This window comes from Chinchilla lanigera, unplaced genomic scaffold, assembly GCF_000276665.1.
Source record: "Chinchilla lanigera isolate Chin_1 unplaced genomic scaffold, ChiLan1.0 scaffold00063, whole genome shotgun sequence".
In the NCBI taxonomy this organism is placed as follows: Eukaryota; Metazoa; Chordata; class Mammalia; order Rodentia; family Chinchillidae; genus Chinchilla; species Chinchilla lanigera.
The window spans coordinates 10,098,194-10,122,469 of NW_004955464.1; the positions used below are offsets into that span (position 1 = coordinate 10,098,194).

Below are 24,276 nucleotides of genomic sequence, written 5' to 3' on the forward strand. Positions count from 1 at the left end.
GCAATAAACAAAGATGAAAATAAGAATTCCAGGTAAGAAATTTTCACAAAACTCTAGACCTTAGTCAAAGTTCAAGGTGATATCAGTGGAAGTAATTAAAAAGATGCCAGTATATTCTGAAGGTAGAGAGAATGGATTGGTTGTAGGTATGAGACAAAGAGAAGAATGAGGACACCGATGGTTTGTGCAGCGTTATGGTTTGTATCTGGATGTCCCCCGCAAAGCCTCATGTGATCACAGAGGCAGGCTTTTCAGAGGCGACTGCATCTAGAGTTTATAATTGATTCATGGTCTAATGCTGGGATTAAGGGTATTGTGCTACACCTGCCCTAGGGTGGCTATCCTGCATACAACACAGGGATAGAAAGAGGCTTGACCCTGCTATCTCTCTTGCTGCTTTTGCTGTCTTCTGTCACCAGGAATTGTTGCCCCTCTGCTGTGCCACCCTGCCTTGGAGCCAGCCGATTATGGACTGAAACCTCTACAAACTATGAGCTAAATAAACCTTTTCTCTTTTAACCTTGGGTGTCACGTATTTTGTCTCAGCAATGAGAACAATAACTAAGACAGAAAGCATTTCTTTCTACTGCACTGTGTAGGTGATGCTCATGTGTATATGGGTGCTGAAATAAGACTGTTTCCCAGAAATATTTTTGAACCTCTGTATGACTTAGTTTCTTCTTCTCTAAGGTAGGAATTATTATAGTAGTGGTCTCACAAGATTGTTGATAGAACTAAATGAATTATCACATGTAAAGTGTTTCAAACTGTCTTTGAAAATGCTAGGTGAGTGACATAATTACTGATCATACACTTACATGTACATTGGCATGTAAAATATTGGCTTGTCCTACTTTTAATCACTCTTACTTTGGGTATTATCTAGGTGTTCTCTGATGGGATTTGACCTGAATCGTCACTGGCTGGATCCCTCTCCATGGGCCCACCCTACTCTACATGGGGTGAAACAGCTCATCATCCAGATGTACAATGACCCAGTGAGTAACTGAATCCTCTCAACAGCTGTGCGTCTCAGGGCTTCATCTGAGAAAAGTGTTGTACTGGAAAAGTTCACTTGGATATGGAAGTTAGGAATGCATAGGCAAACCCGGGAAGGGTCTAGGCCTGCACTTCTCCAAATTTACCAGATGCCAGTGGCTTTTCCTAATTCTTTGTTTCTTTCTACCCCTCACAATATTAAGTTTGCTAATGGTGGTCTCATGGCATTAAAGATATATATTGGAGTATGTCCATATTTGTCAGGACTTGCTCCTTGGCTATAAGATAAAGAACTACAACTCAAACTAATATAAGCAAAACAGAAGCATTATTAGAACACCAGGGGTATTTTGTATGGCTGAAGACTACAGCCTGGCCTCCTCCACATTTGGAGAATATGACTGCAAACTGTCACATCCAGTGGCTCTAGCTCCCACCACCACAGTGACTTGCTTTCACTTCCCAGTTTCAGGAACAAAAGGACTGGGATGGTCCTGGCTTGGAGGACATGTCCACCTGTGAGCACGCCAGCTCTGGCCCAAGAGGCAAGGACATATAAGGACAGGACAGCATCATGGGACCCATATGGTAGAGTGGGGGTGTGAGGTGGTATGTGTTCCAACAGAAGAGAGCCTACTATTCCGGAAGAAAGAGGGAAACTGGCATCAGAGCAATGGGTATCCACACCATGTTTGCACACAGGGGCAAGTTCTTGTCTGTAGGAAATAAGAGGAGATAGAGGAGCTTCATAGCTTAGAGAAGGGAGGAAGACCACAATCATTCTCTCTCTGAACTGTCAGATTTTCTTTCAGGTGGAGATCATGAGAAGAGATAGGGTCTCTAGGGAAATAGAACTGTTTAGCAATCAGTTACCTGAAAATAAAGTAGGTGTACGGGCTGTGCACTTTGCTATACTGAAAGTGTCCAACTTCAAGCTAAATGGTACTCTGTCAAATGGTGCATAGAGCAGACTCAATTGTTTAGAAGACATACTAATGAAATTACATCTGCATCCCTTCCCTCTGTGGTGATTTTAATTTTATTACACTTTAACTCTGATTAGTTGACAAATGGTGATAGCTAAGACAGCAAAGCTCTCCGAGTTGGGATGCTACAGGGTGGACCAGTGTAACCCATTGTACTTACTTTTGTTGACTATGCTACTAAAAATATCTACATTAAAGAGAGACATATATAGATCGGAAAAAATGTGTACTTAAAAGCAAACACATATATCAGAGCAATTACTAATAAAAAAGTAAGTCGTTAGGTGTAACATAGCTATCTTGGATATAACACAGCTGTTTTTATGATTGTGGATGTAAATTTTACTTTCCTGGGTTCTCTCTTGGCTTAACTTTGTTTCAGGGCTTGCATGGTCATAGTCTTAGTATATTGGCTTCCTTCTCTACTTTGTCCTTCCTAAACAAGGATGGTGCTAGATGTGCCCACCAAATTCCTTTATTGCCTGAATTCTCCATGCCATCCTGATTGGCTTTCCTTACAAAGAGAAGCCCTGTGTGATTTTCTCAGTGTATATTCTACGTAGTTCTCCCTCCCTGGCTTCTGTGCTGTCTGCACTCTCTTTGATAGAGTTGCAATGCTTTTCCCTGCTGCTTCCTCCTACTCAAGAGAATCATCCCTATATGTTTTCCGATCTGGCTGATAATAGATGTTCAATAACTATTTTTTGGATTGAACACGGTGAATCCTATTATGCCAAATGTAATATGGTTTACAGATACAAAACAATTATTCACCTCCAGGACAATGAGGCACAGTAAAAGAACACATACTGGGCCAGGAAGAGTGAGTGATAGAATAGAAGCTATGGGACAAAGTAATGTTTTAGCTGAATCCCCAAAGAGAGAACAGGGTAGGGTAAGGACAGGGGTTAAGGGTTGCTGACCATGAGACTTCAGCCTGCCACTGCCATCATCAATTAGAAGTTACAGATTTGCTCACAAACAACTGGACATTTGTCACTGTTACAAAACATAGACCAGGCAGAACTGAGTTGTAGAGTCATTAGGAAATTATTTACTGCACAAATAGATATGGCACGAACCGCCTGGGTCTTAGTAAGTACACCCTGAATGCTTGAATAGTTGTACAAACTATTTTTCTCTAAAATCTATGACTTTATACATCAAGCAAGGACATAGGGCATTAATATAGAAGTCAAGCTGACATGATGTGGGTTCCTAGCTCTCAGTCCCTTCCCTGCTCCTTCCGTCCTCACACAAAACTTTTTTGGTGGAGGGATTTAACACAGCACATGTTTATTATCTCACAGGTTGTATGGGTCTGTAACATAGGAACGGCTTAGCTGGGTCCTCTGCTGCACATCTCACAAGTCTGCAATCAAAGTGTCCATTTTGACTGTGATCTCACTTGAGGCTTCTTCCTTTCCCAATCCTTTACTCCATTCTTTCCTCCATTTCATATTTCTATATAGCAAGCACTGTTTCCACTAGTGAAGAATAAAAAAAACACTGAGCCTTGCAATATATGGGTGAATCTACATTAAACAAGTAAATACAGGTAAATATGAAATTATAAAACATTTCATGGGTTCTTCAGAAAAACAAAAGTGGGCTATGGATATAGCTCAGCAGCATAAGCACCTTCCTTGCAAGGACAAGGTCCTGAGTTTGATTCTGGATATAAAAAAATCACAAGAGCAGAATGGTCGTAAGTCTTGGTTTACATCTGTTATCCAGGAATAATTTTTAATGGAGTCCTCTTTCATTCCTAAAAATTTCTTGGTTTGGATGATAGATTATACATTGTTTATAGTTAAAAGTGTTATAAGGCTACCTAGGACAGTACTGTTTTGTAGCAGACCCTCAAGAAACGTTATTTGGTTCTGTTTCAAATTCACATTTGACTTATGGCCTTATTGTGCCCAGTTGCAAGACATCTGTCCTAATAGCTTTAAATATGTTTCTCCTTCTGACCTTCAGTGTTGCACATATTGTTTTTTCTTTTTTTATTGTTTATTGGTACAATAACATACACGCTGAATCTCTGTTCACACATAATGATCAGTTCATCATAGGAATACATAATGATCACACACACATAAGGATCAATTCATCATAGGAAATTTGTACCTGTATATGGTATATCTTGATTCTGCTTTTTACCCCAATCCCCTCCTTTCCCTTCAATCCCTCTTCTCCTTCTTATTTACAAAACTTTATTTCCATTTTATCCTTTTTTATCATTTTTTCCCTTCATTCTTTTTCCCCTCCCCCTCCCTAGTTCCCCCTTTTTGGGAACCATTTCTTCCTACTTCACAACACTTATTATACTCATTGGTCCTTACTTACACTTTGGGTTTGTCACATATATAACCACCATCCCTCAACCCTAAGCTAGTCCTCTGGAGGAAGACCTCTGTGTCCATCTCACTTGGCAATAACAGCTTGTTCTCTTTGTGTTAGTGATGGCATTCACTTTAAAGGCTGCTTGTCTAGCCCTATGCTCACTAAATCCTTAACACCTTTCGGGGACACTAGATAGTAAATGATTGTCTCAAAAAAGAAGTGCTTAACCCAGAGATTCCACAGAAGCTAAGATATTAAAGTGTTTCAGGATCCACATTCATAATAGCTTTCTCTGGGCAATGTGCCTTTTGTTAACCAGTTGCAATACATTATTCCCTCTTGGGGCAGAATCTGGCTATTTTTCTCAGGATCCTTGGTGCCCAGCTAAGATCTGACTCTAAGCATAAAAATGGAGCAACCAATAAAGCAAACCTGGAGCCACTAACTTGGCTTCAGACTTTCCTGAGGAGGAGAAGCATGGCCCCTCTTCTACCTCACCTGCCCTTTGGAGTATTCCCTGATTCCACTGCCACCATCATTGTGCCTTCGTTTAATTAAAGATTTGACCGGTGGCGCAAACCCTCACCTATGTTCACCTGCCACCTGCCGACACTGACGTAAACTTCCAGGGAGAGAACTCGGCATGACATCACCCACTCCTGTTTCCAGGACACAAATTGACCATTGTCACTGACTTGCTCCACTCAGACTCCCACGTTCATCACCACCCGTATTCCCAGGCCCCAGGTCCCTTGTCTTCCCACCACAACTAACCCCCACTGACCAATCACTTCTTGGTCAGCAGCTGAGCCTAGGCATTTTGGTATCCATAGTGGTGGTGAAGATCCAGAGAGCCATTTGCAATTCCACCCTTCACTGAGGTCGCTCCTTCCAAGTATGGTTTCAGATCTCAGAATACTTAAATTCTTAGTACCGGGAATTACATCACTTTTCAAGTGAGAAATCACTTCCTACCCATGGAAGTTTCACTTTCTGCTGGCACACATAGCATAGAGTATGACAGTGATTTCACATCACACAATCAGCTACCAACCACAGTCACTTTCTTAAGGCCACACACAAGGCCCTCCTCTCATACCTATACTGTTATGACCTTAAAAAGGTAAGACCTTTGCAACTCTAATAGCACCTGACTTTGTACCTGTGAGGTGGACCCAGAGCTGAGCTTAGTGAAGTGCAACACAAGGGCAGCATTTGCTTTAACACGCAGCAGGTACTTCTCAATATCACCATAAGGAAGATCCTTAGGTACTTCTGGGGCTACAGAGATTAATGGTCTAGGGTCCTAGGCCAGCAGGGGATTACAATCTTATGGGAAGACCAGGCTCTTAAGAAATGCTAGTCCAAGGCATTCAGAAAACTATGCTATAAAAAGAAATCATTGTACCTCAAAAACATGGGCCTGGGGGAAATTAATGCAAGTAGGGCATATTGTAGGGAGGTATTCAAAGAAGCCTTTGAAGATTTGCATTTGGACTGGGCCTTTAGAAGTGGATGATAATTTATCAAGGGGCCATGGTTTGGAGGAAGTGAAGCAGAGAAAGGGAGCAGGCATTCCAGGGAAGGCTGAACTATGGAGTGGAGGTGGGAGACCTCAGCTGCTGGGCTGGTGTTCAGGATTTACCATAGAAAATCGGGAGAGGGCAGGGAGAGGTAGGCTGAGGAAGGTCATGGGTGGGTTTTCACACTGGGCCAAAGAATTGAAGCCAAAGTTTTAGACCTTCTTTTCAAGTGAGTTTTAATTGAATTAAATATCAGGATTGTAAAATAAAAAAAAAAATTCAAAGCAGTGGAACAAGCACCACTTGTTGGGAAAATCCAGCATATATTTGAGAATCACAGCAGTCAGAGGAGAGCCCTCAAAGGCACTGGAGCAAGGAGATCAGTGAATCGTATTTGCAGCCATTTCTCAGTTTAAAAATTCTAGAGTCATTCTAAAATTTATATCCTGCTGGGTCTCCCATCCCTGCTTTAAGTCCTTTCAGCAACTCCCTGTTACTTGCAGAATAAAGGCTGACATGGCTAACACGCTGTTCGAGAACATGCTCTGTTCACTTCTGTGCCCCCAGGACCCGGCACAGAGCATGGCACTGTGGAGAATATCATGTTGAATGATGAATAAACAGATGGATAAAGAGTATATGTTTCAGAATGTTACTAAGGCTGCAGTATACAGACTGGATCAAAGGAGGAGAGAAAGCAGGAAGGAGAGACCAGTTAGGTTCTCACAGCGATGGTGGGGGGAGGACAATGAGACCATCTCTCAGAGTAGCCAGAGCTATTGCTAAGAACCCCAAGATCTGACTGGGGGAGGGTATGAGTCTTTTCTTTGCCCCAGAGTCACTCAGAAGCCCAGTGATTGTGTTTTGGAGAGGTTTCTATATTCCAAGGTGAAATCCCTTTTTCCTGGAGGAAAGAGGACCACCTCAGCCGCTGCCATGTTGCTATAACAACTTGGTTGCGGCTCTTTTAGACAGATCCGTTTCCTTAAATCATTTAAGGAAAATTAGCTGCCATAACAACACAGAGCAGCTTTTAAAATAGAGCAACACAGGGGTGGGTGGTGGTGTTTTTCTCCCCCTTCTCTTGTCTTCCTGTAGACCTTACGATAAGCTGCTCTCTTTCTGTCAAATAAATAAATAAATTACAACACATTTAGTTGACGAACAGAGCAGTCAGTGACACGGTCAAACAACACACAAAGAAAAAGTACTCATTCACAACAGCTCCCAAAATGCACGCAGGTATGCGCACACACACCCATACAGCATAGACACGTGCAGAGAATGAAAACATTCATATACATAAAACAGAAAATGCATAAGCATGAAAGCATAAATATGAAAAATAAAAAACGGACACAAAGACAAATATTCAGGTATATGTCATTATATTAAGGATTTGTACACAATACAAAGCCAGTCAGTTTTGCCAATTAAAATAAAAAGAAGTAGTCCAGGAGGTCTGTGCTCACCGTGAGCAGGGGTTTCACTGGCTCACTGACTAGAAGGCCCTGAGATGACAGTGCCTTCCAGAGACCAGGGACACCTGCACTTCCTGCCAGGCTGCTCCCTGCATGAGCCGTGGGGAAAACTTGCTGTGGAAAAAGGATAAGCCCACTGCAAGGAAGGTGTGCGGAAAAGAGGAGGAGCCACCTTCCCAGCCCTCATACACACTAAGAGGTGAACTAGGAGAACAGGAGCCTGCTGCTATGGCATTGGAGTTGTGCTATTACTTGTTCATGATGGCAACATGTATATCACCCCCTAGAAAGACACAATGCTACTCCCTTTGAAAACCACATTTTTGGGTACATTTATAGACTCTCTCTGAGGTCTCATAAAGTCTGGAAATGCAACTCTGAGTCCCCAAGTCTTTGTTCCAGATCCATGTCTATCACTGTGTGTGTGTTTTCTTGCGCGGCAGCAAGAGAAGCTAGAAATATCAATTCTTCTACCAGAATGGCTGAACCCCTCATTTTCTTGTGCTTATAGGCAAGTCTTTTCCCCTCTCTGGGTCCTTAATTTCCCCTATCAACACACCGTAGGGATTGAAAGTTAACCTCCAAAGGACCCTGCGCCTCCACAGTCTGTGTCATTTAGGGTTATCAGTGTCATTTACTGCATGAGCCGCTGGTGGACAGGATTTCTATAAGGCACAAAAATCCTGGCTGCTGCCAAGGAAGGAAGATTAATCAAGTGCCTGCAAAGATGCTTAATACAGGGCAAATAGATGTTAGTTTCTGTATTGGTCAGCTTTCTTGTTGCTGGGACTAAATACCTGACACCCACAATTTAAAAGAAGAAGGGTTTACTTTAGTTCCCAATTTCAGAGGTTTCCGTTCATAGTGGGTTGGTTTCAAGGCAGAAACATCATGGCAGGAAGAAGCACTTACCTCATGGCATCCAGGAAGCAAACAGCAGAGGAAGAGGACAGAGAGGAAGGGGCCAGGAGCCAGGTAGTCCCCAAGGTCACACCTCCATGACCTACTTCCTCCAACTAGGCCCCATTTCTTTTTTTCTTTTTCTTTTTTTTGAGACAGTGTCTCGCTATGCAGTTCAGGCTGGCCTTGAACTCACTTTGTAGCTCAGGCTGGTTTTGAACTTGCAAGATCCTCCTGTCTCAGCCTCCCGAGTGCTGGGATTACAGGTGTGTGCCACTACACCCAGCCCCATTTCTTAATAGCCCACCTAGCTATGAACTCATCAATGAATTAATTCACTGGTAAGTGTCTTAGTTACTTTTCTCATTGCCGAGACAAAATATCCAACACTCAACGTTTATGGAGGAGAAGTTTATTTCAGCTCATAGTTTATACAGGTTTTAGTTCATAGTCTGCTGACTGCAAGGCAAGGTGGTGTGGTACATGGGCATCACAGAGAAGAAACACTTCATAGCAGGCAGAAGGCAGGAAATCAGCAAAGTAGCAAAGAAGCAGCAACATGCCTGCCCTCTTTCTGTCCCTTTATCTCCATCCAGGCTACTTGCATTTGGGCGCTGCCTCCCACACACAGAGTGGGCCTTCCCATTATCCACGCTCAGAACTATGCCAAATCAATCAATGCATTGCTTTAGTAGTTACACATCCTTATTCCCAGCAGCACACACCTTAGATTCAGCCACCTCTGAAAAGCCCCACCTTTGGGAAGCTTTGGGAGGACACAAGCCATAACAATAAGGTTACTGCCCTCGCCACTCAGTCACCTCTTCAGGAATCTCTTAATCCTATCAGGTGGATAATTGAAATTAATGAGCACAGTTCCCTAAGCTTCAGTGTGCTCATCTGCTTAAAGGAAAGTATAATACCCGACCTGTCTGCCTCCCTAATTGTAGAGCAGGAACCAATATGTACAAATGTAAAACATTTTCTAGAAGCCAAGGGACATTATTGCCCTGTTTTAGGGGCAGAGGAATGGCCCATTGAAACATTTGGAGTACAACTAGCTGCTGCTGGTTTCTTGAGGTATTGGCTAATGAATCCACATGACACCACAGGTCACATGCTTATGTCTGCTTGGATATTTGAACATGGCTCAGTAAATAATCATCAAGAGAAAAGGTCCTACATAGAAATACAGACTTGAAATAAATACAATATTGTACACAGAGCTCTGAAAACAGGGTGCTTTAAGTCATAAAATTTTATAAGTTCTCCTATAACACTTTGAGATGGCTTATGAAACTTTAAGGAATTTTAAGGAAGATCATTATTTTTCTAAAGGGCAACTTCCACCACCTGTGATAAAAGACATGATATTTTTAACTCTCTAGATTATAATTTTGACTCTCTGGAAGAAAGCAGGTTAGAGAATAGAGCTCTCTCACTTCAGGGTAAAATCTCTGTCAGGTTGGTGGATCCTTCGATTTCTCAGCATCTTTTCATCCTAAAAGATTCTAGGTACTTCTTACCAACTGGCTAGATATGTATTACTTGTATTGCAGGGGAAAGGGCGGTATCAGTAAAAGTTTCTAGAAGGTTCTGTTCCAGTCAGGCCAATTAAACTCTTTATGTCTCAGTTTTTTTTATAGGTAACTTGGGAATGACAATGCCCATCTCCTAGGATTTCTGTAAGGATTACATGTTACTATATAAAGAACCTTAAATAATTGGTACATGAATAATAAAGCAATTGTTATTTTATACACTTATCTAAGCACTTACCTCACTGTCCCCAGAGACATAACTCACATACTCTACCATGGGTTGTGATCCCTTTCAGGACCTGGACTTTGCCTTAGTCATTTCTATATTCTAAATAGTCAGTGCAGGCATGGGTCAAAGAATGTTACATTGGGAAAGACAGAGGAAATACAAGCAGAAAGAAAGATGCACTCATCAGAACCTGACATTAGCATCCATATAGGATTCTGAAGAATGGACAGGAATTTGATGTACACAAGGAACTCTGATAAGTCAGAAGACACTTTCAAATCATCATTCTTTAGAAAACCATCTCCAACCACATCTTCTCCAAGATTTCCCAATAGTCTTTGCCCCAGAATGAGTCTTCATTTCTTTGTTCTTCTGTTAATATTAATGGACTCTACCTGTTAATATTAGTAGACACCACTGCACTTCTTTCACCTAGTGCAGTGGTGGTGAACCTATGACACACGTGCCACAATGGGCTGTTTGTATCACTGAAAGCTCTAAAAGTTTCACCATCACTGATCTAGTGGCTTACTACACAGACATTCAGAGTGTATTCCATGGATGTAGAGCCCTAATACTATCCTCTTTGGCCAGGGCCTCCATTTTCTCAGCTACACTGCCAACCTCTTCAGTAGAGGATCTTCCTTCACCTCCTTGCTGCTCTGAACTGCTAGGTCTCTGAGAACCTCTTGAGCAGTTAGTTACGAGCATCTCAGAGATAGAAACTGTTTTGCATCTTTTGCATCTTGTTTCTCCATCACCTGACAGAGTTCAACCCTTAGCAGGCACTCGGTGAAGGTTTGGAGGAATCTTTGTAGTCCTTCATCTCACCCATCATCTTCCAGCAAGATAGCAATGAAACATTCCAGAAAAATCCATTGCACTCTTGACTTTCAGACCTCCACAGTTCCCTCTCACTGCCCCGTATGCGCCTGGGCTTCTCTCCTTTCCTTAATTTTCCCTCCTGCTGATCTCCTGGCACATAAAGTTCTACATATCACCTCTGCAGCATTCCAACCCAGCAGCATGGAATCCTGTCAGAAACCCACAGATTCTAAAGTTCTTCTCTTCCCTCCCTCTTATGCTATCCCATTCACCCTGGCTGCTACACTGGACCAAGTTTCTTCCTCTTTTTTTCCTCCCTTGTGGTTACCATACTAACAGGGAAAAATGAGCTAGAAAGGAGTGTCTGTGGCAGCCTTACGGAGTAGTCCCTTGTCTGTTTTTCAACCACTCCAGTTTACCTCTGGGTCAACTCTTTCAATTAACCTTCCTCATCCATTTTTCAGCCCTTTGGTCCCATTCTCCTCCCCTTGCATACCACAGGCTGAGATCTGCATACGGCCTGCTACTCCATTAGGGACTCAGCTGAGTAGGCCGTAACAGTACAGGTTACATTTTAGGATGTTTTGTGCTCAACATGTGTGGAACTTTTCCAAGAGTTATTTTTGGTTGTTGCTGTTGGGAGGCTCAGGAGCCCAGGATGAATTCATGCTGGTACATCAAATAGCATATTGCATTTCAGAAATTGGCCTTAGCCATGGGAAATCAAGTAAGCCAGATGCCTAATTAGTCCATTATTTACCATGGTGGTGAGAGCTGAATTCTGATGAAGCAACCAGACGAATCACTGATTTCAGGGAGAGATAACTGTTTAACCTTTTATCAGGAAATTGTCCCTATCCTCCCAAAGCACCAGCGCCCATCTCTCAAACCACTACTGGTCCCAGGTGTCCGGCCGTGAGGGGTCTTACCAGCCTGAGCAGAATGAAGTCCTGGCCAATGAGCCTTGATCCTCCCCCAGACTCTGTAAGTCGCTCCGGGCTGTATTGCCTGCTGCATCTCAGGGTTTGTAAAGTATAGTGAAAAGAGGAACTTGCCGGTAATCTTCAAAAATCACCTACTCATTCACCCATTCGACAAATATTTCCTGAGCCCAGGCACTGTGCACTGGAACAGAAAAGTAAATAAGAAACACTCCCTCCCCTCAAGGAGCTGATGGTTAAGAAAAAGCTGGTGTTCAAGCTGTTTTCAGAAAGATTGCAAGTGGTCTGAGGAAGCATCCCAGATAGGACTTTTTTCCCTTGAATCGCAGTCGTATTATTTTATGACTAAGAACTCAGACTCAGGCCTGGGTTTAAGTCTCAAATTACCACTCAATAACTTAGCCACCTTTGGCAGGGCCCATAGCTATTCTAAGCTTCTTTCCTTATTTGTCGGGTTTGAAGTGATGCAGGAGATTTGCTTAAAGAAGTGTGTCACACACAATATTCACAAAAAATGTTCATTATTACTAGTATAAGAAATGTATGTGAGTAAAGGGGTCTCTTGGACATTGGAAGTTTGCAAACCCCTGGAGTGGTACTCCAGACAACTCAACTGCAACTGCAGCACAAGATAGAAAGTGTCACAATAGGCAAGGGCTCTGAGTGCCGTGTAGGAAAACGGACTGAGCTGGACTTGGGGTCAGGCGAGGCCGCCTGGGGGAACCTAGACTAATGAAATAATCTGGTGTGAATAGAGATTTATCCACAAATCTTTGAGTTGAGTTTTAAAGGAAAAGTAGGGAGTGCTTAGACAAAGCCTAAGCATTCCAGGCAGAGGGAGCCTGTGTGAAGACACGGGTCTTAGGCAGGTTATACGTTACACAGAAAATTAGAAATTACTAACCATGGGAGAAGGTGGCTGGGGCCTACTTGGAAAGAAAAAAACTAGTAATGATGTATTCCTTTCTTTTCTTAATCACTAGCTGTAGATAAAATCCACACAAGCTTGTGCTTTCAAACTTTCGCCCAAGAGAAGTTAACATCCTGTGAGCAAGCTGCTAAGGTCTAGGGCTTGTACAAAGTTCAGGGCATGAGTGAAGAGTTGGAAAAATTTCAAGGTCTCAAAATGCACTATGTGGAAAACATCCATGTAGGGAGTAAACAAAGAGCTAATAGGCCAACATAGCCCATTTTCCTTGTAAAGGAACAATGACTTTAGAGGAAAGAAAGGATATTCCTTGAAAGGCCCAATTAATTATACAAACGTAACCTGAGACCTCATTCAGTGCAACCTTTGTGCTTGAAGGTGTATTCTCTCTCTCCCTCTGAAAATCTATCATTTGGCAATAAACTCTACCTATGCTCTACCTGAGGGCCTACATGTCTTGTCTGGAAACTTTCATCAAAGACACAAAGAATCACGCTGTGTCACTGGTGTTAGGACCTCGTGGTCATAGGATCCGGGTTCCTGGTAGCCAATACACTTGGGGATTGCAAGGAATTTGGTTTCTGGACTTGGGGATAGGATTTGGAGATGAGGCAAGAGGTAAACCCGGGTGGCAGGCTGTGAGAGAGAATTGCAGGCTATCCCAGGAAGCTTGGACTTCATCCTGATAATTATAACAAACTACTCTCCAGGAAACAGAAAGAATTCAAAAGAGAGAGAGAAAAAAAATTATGAGAGAGCACCTCATCACCCTTCCCCTGGCCCAAATGTGATTGTGCCTACTAGCAGGCAGCATAGGATATATAGAGGTGACTTCCCTAAACTGGCTTTCAGTTTAATTAGTGAGTCTGGCCGAGGCTGTGTACATGTCTTCACGATAGCAAGCAGGTGGCGTTGGGCTAGCATTGCTCTTTGCCAATGGCCACAGATGAGCCCAGGGAGGCAGGCCGTGAGTCTGTAACACTAAGGTATGAGATAACGGTTCGCTGAGGCCTGTGTGACTCCAGAGAGAGTTCCTTCCCAGGACTGGCTACAAAGCAGGTTACTTGTTAACCACAACCTGAATCCAGTTGTTCCATCCCTTTTGCAAGAATGCTTTGTTCCCTCTTTTACAAGCACATCCAGCTGCAATTTCCTCACTGTTTTCCTTAGTGCAAATGTGATCATCAAATACTTAATTTCTGGCTGCCTCGTGGCCTTTTGTTTCCCTGTGAACAACTGGTCATCCCAGTTCCCCTCTGCACCAGCGTTTGATCTCTTGCTCTTTCTTTTTGCCATATGCCCTAACACCTGGCAGGAGATTGGGGCCCACTGCAGGGGTCCCTAATAAAAAATTACTGAGTTTCTGGGTTTCAAAATATATTGTTGTGTTGATAGTTCAGAGCCAGCAATCACAATACTAGCAAACTAGACTAAAGAATAATTTGAAGTGTGCATAAGGATTTATATACAAAGGAGAAAAGTCCACAGAATCATTATTTACAAACAGAGAAAAACTGAGAAATATCTAAGTGCCTAACAGTGGGAAACTGATTAAGTGAATCATGATCCATTCATATAACGGATATTTATGATGAGATTATAATACTGTGGAAATGCTTGTGCTGTAATTTGAAGTGAAAAAACCAGAAGACAAAATTGCATATGTATTATGTGTTAAGACATATGTAACAACTAGGTTTAAAACCTACATAAAAAGAATGAAAGTAAACTAATGGTTAGCAGTGGTATTTTAGGACTGTTTTTACCCACCCCAACCCCCACCCCCGCCCCATTTTTTTTTTTAATTTCCCAGCAATTTTCCACAAGTATATGTTAACTTTATATCAAAATAAAAACTAATGGAAGTAGAAAGGGATTTGGTGACTGTGATCTGAGGAGAGGCCTTATTTTATGAGACAGACCCAAACTCAGGTGCTTGGCTATAGGTCAAGCCCTATAAAAAGAGTTCATGGAGTCAGCTCAACATATATTATAGAAGAGAATTGAAATCAGTATCCACCCATCCATCCATCCATCCCTCCTATTAGCTAGCTGTTCTTCCCTCTTTTCATCCACCTATCCATCTTACCACTGTCTCTCTCTCTGTTCAAAACTCCTAACCCAGAGGGCCTCCCATATCCAGGCTTCTACCATCCTAGGAAGTCTTCCAATTGCTGACATTTTTGAAGAATAGTAGGGAATTTCCTCACTAGAGCATACCTGAAATTTCACCCTTTCTTCTTACTTTTGGCTATTCTCAGTCTGTTAAACCTTGACCTCAGAGCCACTGGCCTGTCATCTACAAGAACTGGAGATAGACTCTTCAATCTTCAAGAGATCGTCTCTGGAGTCTGAACTGGCCTCCAACCTCTGAGTCTAGTTCTACTTGCCGTCTCACCCCCGAGCCTCTGTGGCCTTGTCTGTGAAATAAGGCCACACCATCTCCTCGAGGAAATGTCATGAGGATTTAAAAAGACACTGTAAAATGACACGGTATTTTGTAAGGCTGGAACATTGCAAGTACTCGATAAATGTTAGAATTTCTTTTTATAAGCACAAATCTAATAATACACAATACCTAATATTTCAATGTTAATTTCACAAAGGAGTCTTTGAAACAATAAAAACTATCACCATCATTAGACTGTAGCATTTTAAAAATAAATATAGTGGCTAGGGGTATAACTCAGCCGTGGAGCACTTACCTAACAAACACAAAGCCCTGGGTTTGATACACAGCACCACAAATTTTTTTTAAAAAATTAGCCACTATTGAAATACAATACAAGAGTGCTTCTAAGATAGACTGTGAGGAAGTCCTCACCTTAGCTCCCAACTCTGATGGCTCCCTACCCCGGTCTCTTACAAAGTCTTTCTTCCACTGTGCTAACACCTTTATTTGGGCTACAGGAAGCCAGTTCTAGGAGCACACTGCTCGTAGGGAGGCTTTTATTTGTCTATTCTAATTCATTCTTGGGCACATTATAGTTTAACCCTCAGGAGCAAGCAGATTTCCTTTGTTCCCAGGTTTTGAGTGTATAGTAAGGCAACTAGACTCCTTCAAGCCTGACAACACTAAGGATGGTTCTAACACGAACACCAGTGGTCCATTAACCTCCCGATCCTCCAGGACCAATTCCAGACACCAGATGTTGCCTGTAACAGGGCTGGGCTCATGGAGGCGCTCAGACATGGGCTTGCTGGAAGGGCAATGACCAGGAAGGCAGGGTTGCGACACTGATTGGAACTGAAGCCACTACAGAGCCAGATGCTCTGACAGCATCCAGAGGGCACGTCAGGGCAAAGCCTTTCTGCAAACTCTTGACACCACCTGTGCAGACTCAACAGTAAGGAGAGTTGACTTAGACAGGCTCCCAGTGCAAGAGGACAGTTTCTTTCTGTTGCAGCTTAACTTCAGGCTTTGACCTCAAAAATCACTCCAACTGCTAAGGCAAGGGCTTTAACAGACATCTTTGCTATATAACTGCACCTTCTGGCATGGATGGAACAAATGAATGCAGCTCTTCAGGATCCCAAAAGGGAAAAAAGGAAGGTACTGATAGTTACTAAGCATCTATTAAGCACCAGGTATCATCTCATTTAATCCCTTATTCAGCCTTACAAAATGGACATTATTACCCCCATTTCTCAGGTGAGGAAACTAAGGCTCAGAGTGAATGTTCCTGCTCCAAACAGTGGTCTCTCCTGGTATACACATTTATCATTCCACAGCACATTGACCTGCTTATGTGCTTGCTTTCTCTGTGCAACTGTGACCTCCTTGAGGGATAACACTCTGTCACCTCCACTTTCCCATGCACACAGCATAGTACCTAACATGTATTCAATTGTCAGTCGAATGAGGAACAAATGGAAAACAGAACCTGCTAGGTCACGTGCCTTGTGGTATTGGAATTTGAAATGAAGCCAGATCACCCTGAGTCTTAAGCCCTTACGCCAGTGCAGTGCAGGATGACCACACTCTCTAGCGCCTCAACATTTTTTAGGACTCTCCTGTTTTGTCTTTAAAGATATGCAAATGGACAATCTAGAAAGGAGGAATCCCATTGGCTTAGTTTCTTCTTAAATATAATAATACTTTTAAGGAACAAATTTCAGAATTCCCTCCATCTGTTTAGGTTCAATTGACCTCATAGATATATACCCGACATATATAGATTTATCCGATATATTCTATTACTTAGGGCTCTCTGCCTCTCCCCACCACTGTAAGAATACTTTGGTTTGAAAAGTCTAGAGTGAACTCTGTAGAGTGCATGGCAGGTAAATTAGGATCCACAGTCCTAAATGGAGCCAGCTAATACTTATGCAATCAAGAGATTTTTGACTTTCAGATATCTCCAATTTAACCATAGACTGTGGTCATAGGCTAAGAATATACCCATCCCAAACTTCTCCTGATTGGCTGTTATTGACCTTGAGTTAATAGCATAATTCCAGATTTTTGGGGTCTCAACCTCCTTTCCCCAACTGAAGTGATCTTGCAAACTAACCTTTCTTGTAGACAGAACACAGCAATCCAGAGTGGGGAAATGGCCCACCCAAGGTCATACAGTGAGACCACCCTATAAAGCTGGACTCAAACTCCCCACAATTTTCCTTGGACTTGGAGCACGTGCAGTCTGGATCCGGGGAGGAGTCACTAGCCCAAGCATCTCGTTATAATTGTTTCCTCAGGTTGGTCCTGGAAATGTATAGTGTCCCTTTGCCCCTCTGGCAGCACTATAAGGTAGGGAGTATTGTTTAGTTTTATAGATGGGACCACTAAGATCTAAAGTTATTAAGTAACTTTCCCACAAGACAAACTCAGTGTCCAGTCTTAGCTATGACTCCAGGTAGGCCAGGACTAAGTACACCAGCAGACAGCTCCCAAGTAGTGGGGAACAGGACAGAAAGGTGGGAGGTCATCACTATTGCCTTCCCTTCTTGCACCTCTATGACAAAGCACCTCGAGTCAGGGTCCCTTCCCATACCAACCATTTACCAGATGTCTCACGGTGAACAAAGGGTAGAGCAGAGCAAGCTGAGAAAGAGGTCAAAGGTAAGTACGCAGAGCCCAAGCCATGGGCAGGGCCAAACCAAGGTTAAAAGGGCAGAAGTAGAAGACTCAGGGCCCAAATAAGGCAAAGCCTGAGGGCCAAGGGATTAGCCAGTGGGTTGGATGGGTAGGAAACAGAAAGGGGGTAGAGAGAAGCTCCCTGGCCACATAGTAGGGATGACAGTTCGGACAAGGGACAACGAGCACAGGGATATAGAAGGAAGATGCTAGCAAGAAGCAGGGGGCTTTGGCCAGTATAGTGAGTCCCTTTGGGGAAAATGGATTGAAAAAAAAAAAAATCAGATTCTAAAGGGCCTTGGAATACTAGGCTGAGATATTTCAGTTTAATCATTTTGGCCAAAGGCAACTATTGGTGGTTTGCAGATATGGAAAGGGCAGAATGACAAGCATTAGTTCTGATTATGCAATCAGCACCAGCGTTTAGACCTCAAAACGGTGACCTCTTTAATCTGACAGTCTGATTTGGTATAATTTGTTAAAAATGACAAAATGTCTTATTTTACTGCAGTTCATTTTAACCTTTCTTAATATTAGAAAGTTAATTTCAGAAGGGAAATAAATGTATTAGTGTTGTCACCGTCATAAAAAGATGAATTTCGTACTGTCAAGCTACTACTTTGAATGAATCCATCATGCTGTGAAATGGTTGCTTTCCAACACTCGGAGGCCTCTCAGCTCCCTTCCCTCCCCTTCCTCCTCCTTTGCTCCTTCTTTCTTTCTCTCCTCCCATCCCTCCCTCCTTCCATCAGCCAGAACATCGACCACGAGGTGATTGGCGGGTCCAGAGACAAAAAGCACAGTCCCTTTTCTAAGGCAACACTCAGTCCATTGGGGAAGACAGAAAGGAGACCAGCCACTGTGGTGTCTCTCAGTATGCGGGAGGAAAGAGCCAAGCACTGAGCAGAACCTGGGGGGAGCTGTCCATCCTGCAGAAGAAAGTCCTCTTTTAAAGTTGGAAACCCAATGGTACAACTTGATAAGGAGAAGATACGCAAGCAGGTTTCTGAAGCTTTGGGTTCTGCTCCTACCTCTGGTAGTTAGGGTGTAGTTCTAAGTTACTCAACACTCAGACCCTGGAAAATGTCTTAGCCACTTTCCATCAGTGGGACAAAATACCTGATTCCTACAACTTAAAGCAGGAGGGGTTTATTTGGGTCACAGCTTTTAGAAGACTTAGTTTACAGTTAGCTGGCTCCAAGGTGAAAAGGGTGTGGTAGAAAAGCACGGCAGAAGGTAGCTGTTTAACACATAAGCCAGGGAGCAGAGAGAAAAGGAAGGTGTTGAGGACAGGAATATACTCTACCCAGCGACATCTCTAGTGACTCACCTCCAACCAGGCCTGGGCTCCTGGCAGCACATTCAGCTACTAAAGCCATCAATGGAGGAATCCACTAATGAGTGTATTGCCCCATGATCTGAGCATCTTCAAAACATGTGAGCTTGTGGGGAACATTTTAAATCTAAGCCAAGACATTAAGTATCTACACACACGTTGTTTCACTTCACTGTTTTATCTTTATCAGGTGAGTCTTATTGCGCCCACTTGAAAGTGAGACTCAGAGAGAGACTACTTGGATTTTAAATGTTCCACATAGAGTTGCCTCTAAACCCAAGGTGGCTTACAGTAGCCTGTGTTTCATCTCCAGCTAGCCATAGAGAATTATTCCTTATTAATTATGGGATATAATGTTATGAACTGGATGGTACCTTTTATACTGTGTGACCTTGGAAAATCTAGTTCTCTCTTCATTCTGGACCTCATTTTATCAAGAGTCTAATAAAAAGATTAGATGAGCTCTAACCTTCCCTGGTTGTAGAGATCTCCTGGAGTTGATGTAATTCAGTGCTTCTTAACTTTAATGTACAATAAATACCTGGATATTTATTAAAATTCAGGTTATGATCAGTAGAGGGATCTGAAGAATCTGCATTTCTGACAGTACCTTGATCTTGGATTTCACACCCTCCAGCAGAGTGAGAAATAAATTTACATTGTTTATAAATTACTAAGTCTCGGAGCTGGGGATTTAGCTCAGTGGCACAGCGCCTGCCTAGCAAGCATGAGGTTGTGAGTTCGATTCCCAGTACCAGAAAAAAAAAAAAAAAAAATTACTTAGTCTCAGATATTTTATTATAGTAACATGGATCGACTCAGATTGAGCTTACTTCAGGTAAAAACAAATTTATAGGTCCAGGGTAGACCCACTGCATCTTATGATTACTGAAAGAAAAGCAAGCATGAAAAGCAATCTTACTCAGATCTGATCAACAAAGGGAGTTCTGCGCAAGGCCCCGAGTTCCAATTCCAAAAAAAAAAATCAAATGGAGTTCTGGTTACATTTTCTTACCTGAGGTTTTCACTGTCTTAGTTTAAGCCAGTGATTCTCTTAAGAGAGTATAAGGGAAAATTTTGAACATCTAAAGTTTTGAATAATTTTTCTCTGCCACGATCACATCCATTTTAATTCACAGTGCTGTCTGATGTTTCAACTGTAGCTCAGATTTCTATCTCAGGTGGGTACATCAACAGTTCTTCCATGAGAACATAACTAGCTCTTACTCCTCCCCATATCTTGGCCTGGGAGGGAGAATGAAACTTCTTCCTCAAAATTCATCATCATACTCAGAACTTCCTAAATCATAATTTTATTAAGCTCTTTAGATTTCCCCATTTTCAACAGCTTTAAGAGTCCCCATTTGGAATTCAAGGGCCCAGGCTCATTCCTCTACAATCCTTTGTATGAAACTTTCACTCGTATACTAAATGCCTGCTCCTCTTTCTCCAGAAGACATCTGGCTTACCCACGTTCATGTGGCCACTCTTATGATCTAATTCCTGTACCTTCACCAGCATATGCTCCCTGCTCACGGGCTGCTACCCCCATCCATCTCATCCAGACCTCGGAACTGTATATAGTTTTCAGCCTTGTTTCCATGCCACCACTTCAGGAAGCTTTCTGTCATTGTCACAACTGTAAATGAGCTCTTACTGTGGACCATAAATTCCTTATATCATTTATTCTAGTGATGATCACATTAGATAGTTATCATCCCCATTTAATATGTGAACAAAAAGATACAAATGGAATTCCAGTCTGGATTTGCTGAACTCTGAAGTCTTCAGCACTTTATCTGTAATGTCTCTCATGGCATTGCTACGTGTTTCTTGTTTTGATTTATTTTAGAGCTATGTTTCTCTTTTGCTGAAAAGAGAAAACAGTTTTGCTAGGGTTAAAAGGGTAAAGTAGACAGAATGACCTGAAAGATTGATGTTGTTAAAATGAGGGAGAAAGGGGCTGGGGATATAGCTCAGGGGCATAAGCGCCTGCCTGGCAAGCGCAAAGTCCTGAGTTCAATCCCCGGTACCGCAACAAAATAAAATAAATAAATAATTAAATAAAATGAGGGAGAAGGTTTCTAGGGTAATGCAACTTGAGGACACATTTGCCTTTGTGGAGAAGGAGAAGCATGCTGGGAATCAAACCTAGGGCCTGGTGCATGCTAAGCATATGCTTAATCACTGAGCGATAGCCCAGGCTCTGTCTCCACATCTTTTCATTGAAAAAGTAACAAGAGAACCCTTTAAACTGTGCAAAGCACATTCTCTAGATTATCCCATTTGATTCTCAGGATCAGCTTCTTGTGCAAAACTTGGATGGATTCCTGTGATTAGCTTCTGGGTCTTATTCAAGCCAATTGGGATAATAAGTTAGAAGTAATCAAATCAGAGATATCAGAGCCGGAAGGAAAGTGAGAGATTCATGTTCAGCCATTTCATTTTACAAATGAGAAAACTGAAGTCAGAAGGAAAATGACTTCCCCAAGGTCACACAGTGGTTTGGTAGGAGAGATTCATTTGCCATTTATTGCATCTTCTTTTCCTTACCATCTTCCATTCCGAAACTAGGTGCTTGTGGCGGGGAGGTGTTTAGTCATTGCCAGCAGCCCTCGTTGTGGCAGAAGAGCAGGAAAGAGAGAAACTTAATTCTCTGACTCATCCTTATCTCTCCATCAACAGAGTGAGATTCTTCTAGTTTTCTTTTGATCAGAGGATGACCTTGGAAACAGAAAAATTTGTTGCCTCATTTTCTTCTTTTACCTTGTGTTTTGTAACCCTTTCCTAAACTATTTATATATATTTAGTACTTAAAATTAAAACGGCCACTAGCACAGCCATTCACTTTATGCTCTAAGCTCATAATTCTTGCACAACTACAGGCAACGAGAATAAGAAAAACGAAGAACACAGTTTTGCTAGAAACTGTGCTGTAACATTAGCTTTTGCTGTGTTGACAAATACCCCTGGTAGCTTGATAGGCTATAACAGCAACCATTCATTTTGCCCCATGGTACACGGGGCCTATGTGGTTCAGCTCAGCTGCACATGGCTTCTCACCCAGGGCCCGGGCTGACAGTGTTGTTCCCATGTGGGGTATGCTGTTTTCATGGTGGAGCCTAGGAACACAATTCCACTTAGAGCTTCCATGCAGAGATGACAAAATTATAACTGCTCACATTCTACAGGGCAAGGCATGTCCGAAGCCAAGGTCCATGTCAGTAAGGTAGGGGTTATACATACCCCTGTGGGATTCTCAGACAAACAAAATGACAATTGAAGAGCCCTAGGAGAGAATAGTCAGCACCATGATCTGATGAGCCCAAATTTCCTTCTTGCTGAATCCACGTAGGACTTTAGGGGAATCACTAGTTCTCTTTGAACTCCAGTTTCTGATATTTAAAATGAGGAAGCGGGCTTAGGGAAGAAAGTTAATATAATGGAAAGAATCAGACACATATGAGTTCAAATCCCAGTTGCACCACTACCTGTGTGATCCTAGGCAAGTTACTTAACCTCTCTTAATTCTCCATGTGTCTTCTAAAATTCAAACACGTAGTTTTACAAAGCAATCATGATGCAGGGCTGAGAGCACCGGTCAGTGACAGAGCGCATGTTTCACATGTGAGACCTTGGGTTCAATCCTCAGGGAGGGAAGAAGCACACTGATTTCAATTTCTTCATATTTCTCATAAATTCATTTTATTTTTAACCTCAAAAAGAGCTTTTAGGAAAAAATGTCTCCTACGAGGCAGCATTTGGAGCAGATATAATTCATTCAAATTCTGTTAAACTTAGGGGAAATTGGACTCAGTGTCTTTGATTAGTATATTCTGTTTATTTTATGAAACTGCTATTGTTTAGCCACTGTTTTTGGTCACCCATCTATATTAAATCCTATTTATATGTGCAGGAAGTTGTTAACAGTCACTGATTTCAAGTGATCTGTTAACCACCAGCTTTGCACTGAGACTGCGCTCAGGACTGGGCTCTGAGCCTCTGTATGACAGATCAGCATTCATCCACCTTCTTACATATGACTGCTATAGACCAAGAACTATCCACGTACCCAGCACTTCTGCAGGAAATCTTCTCTACCCGGCCGTGCCCACAGTTTAGATTTCCTTCCTGGAACTCCCCAGCCCCTTGTGCTGGTCTCTGTCATTGCATAGATCAGTCCCCTTCCATGGGAGTGACTGACTCCTGTCTGCCTTCTCCAAGAGCATAAACTCTCTGGGATTTATTAATTTCTTTAATCTCAGCACCCGGCACAGGATCTGACACACAGTAGGTGCTTAGCGAATATTTGTTGAATAAATGTGGCTATATTCTGTGGTCTATTCTGTCCAATCAGATAGTTGATTGCCACAAAGTACTGAGCCTCACCAGCAGCAGCACACCTGCTCCCCAAGCAGCCGGCGGAGACGTGACCCCTCCTCAGCACTGCCTTGGCTCGGCTGCATTACCTGCAGCCTCCACTGCCTCACTCCCCTCTGCGTGCAGGACCAAAGCTGGGCCTGTTTGTTTTCTTCCCCCTCCCCCATTTAGCAGAAATGTTGCGGCATTTAAACCTTAAAGATAAATGCATTGATTTTTATTTTGAGCTTTTGTTTGTTTGTTTCCGACTAGGGAGTTTAAAAATAATCTTATTTCCTTTAAATCAATAGAGATAGTCTGACATAGACTCAAAGAGGGGCACAAAATGCTCACAGGCAGCGTTGCCTAGTGGTTGAAGACCTGTGCTTTACTCAGATAGACTGGTTTAAAATCATTTGTCTTTCCTACTCAACTACATGTTCTCAGACAATTGAAGTTAGCTGCTCTGAAATTATATCTTTAAAACAAAGAAAATATCCAAGGCTCTAGTTTATATGAAAATTAAATGAGATGACACAAGTAAAATATAGCATGATGTGGACATTCTTATCTAAAGGAAGGATTACTGGGCTGAACACCCGCAGCACCAGACACTGTTAGGAGAAGTCCTTTATGTGTATGAACATAATTAGTTCTCACCAATGTGAGGCCATTGTGATTACTGCCCCCATTTGATGGATGAGGAAGAAAGTGAATGTAACTAGCCCTGTAGCCCTACAGGCGGTGCTGCCCTTGCACCCAGGCAGCTTGAGTAGAGCTTTACTTCTTGGAGCAACTCCCCACT

At 42.5% G+C, this 24,276-nt stretch overlaps 1 protein-coding gene across 3 annotated transcripts in view; it reads left to right on the forward strand.

The window, feature by feature from the left end:
- Nucleotides 1-24,276, forward strand: part of Agbl4 (ATP/GTP binding protein-like 4) — a 1,347,784-nt gene that overhangs the window by 1,250,793 nt on the left and 72,715 nt on the right. For all 3 annotated transcript variants that reach the window (XM_013521735.1, XM_005398626.2, XM_005398625.1), the window contains exon 9: nucleotides 887-998. In XM_013521735.1, the coding sequence (XP_013377189.1) occupies nucleotides 887-998 (112 nt within the window). The remainder of the gene's footprint in view (nucleotides 1-886; nucleotides 999-24,276) is intronic.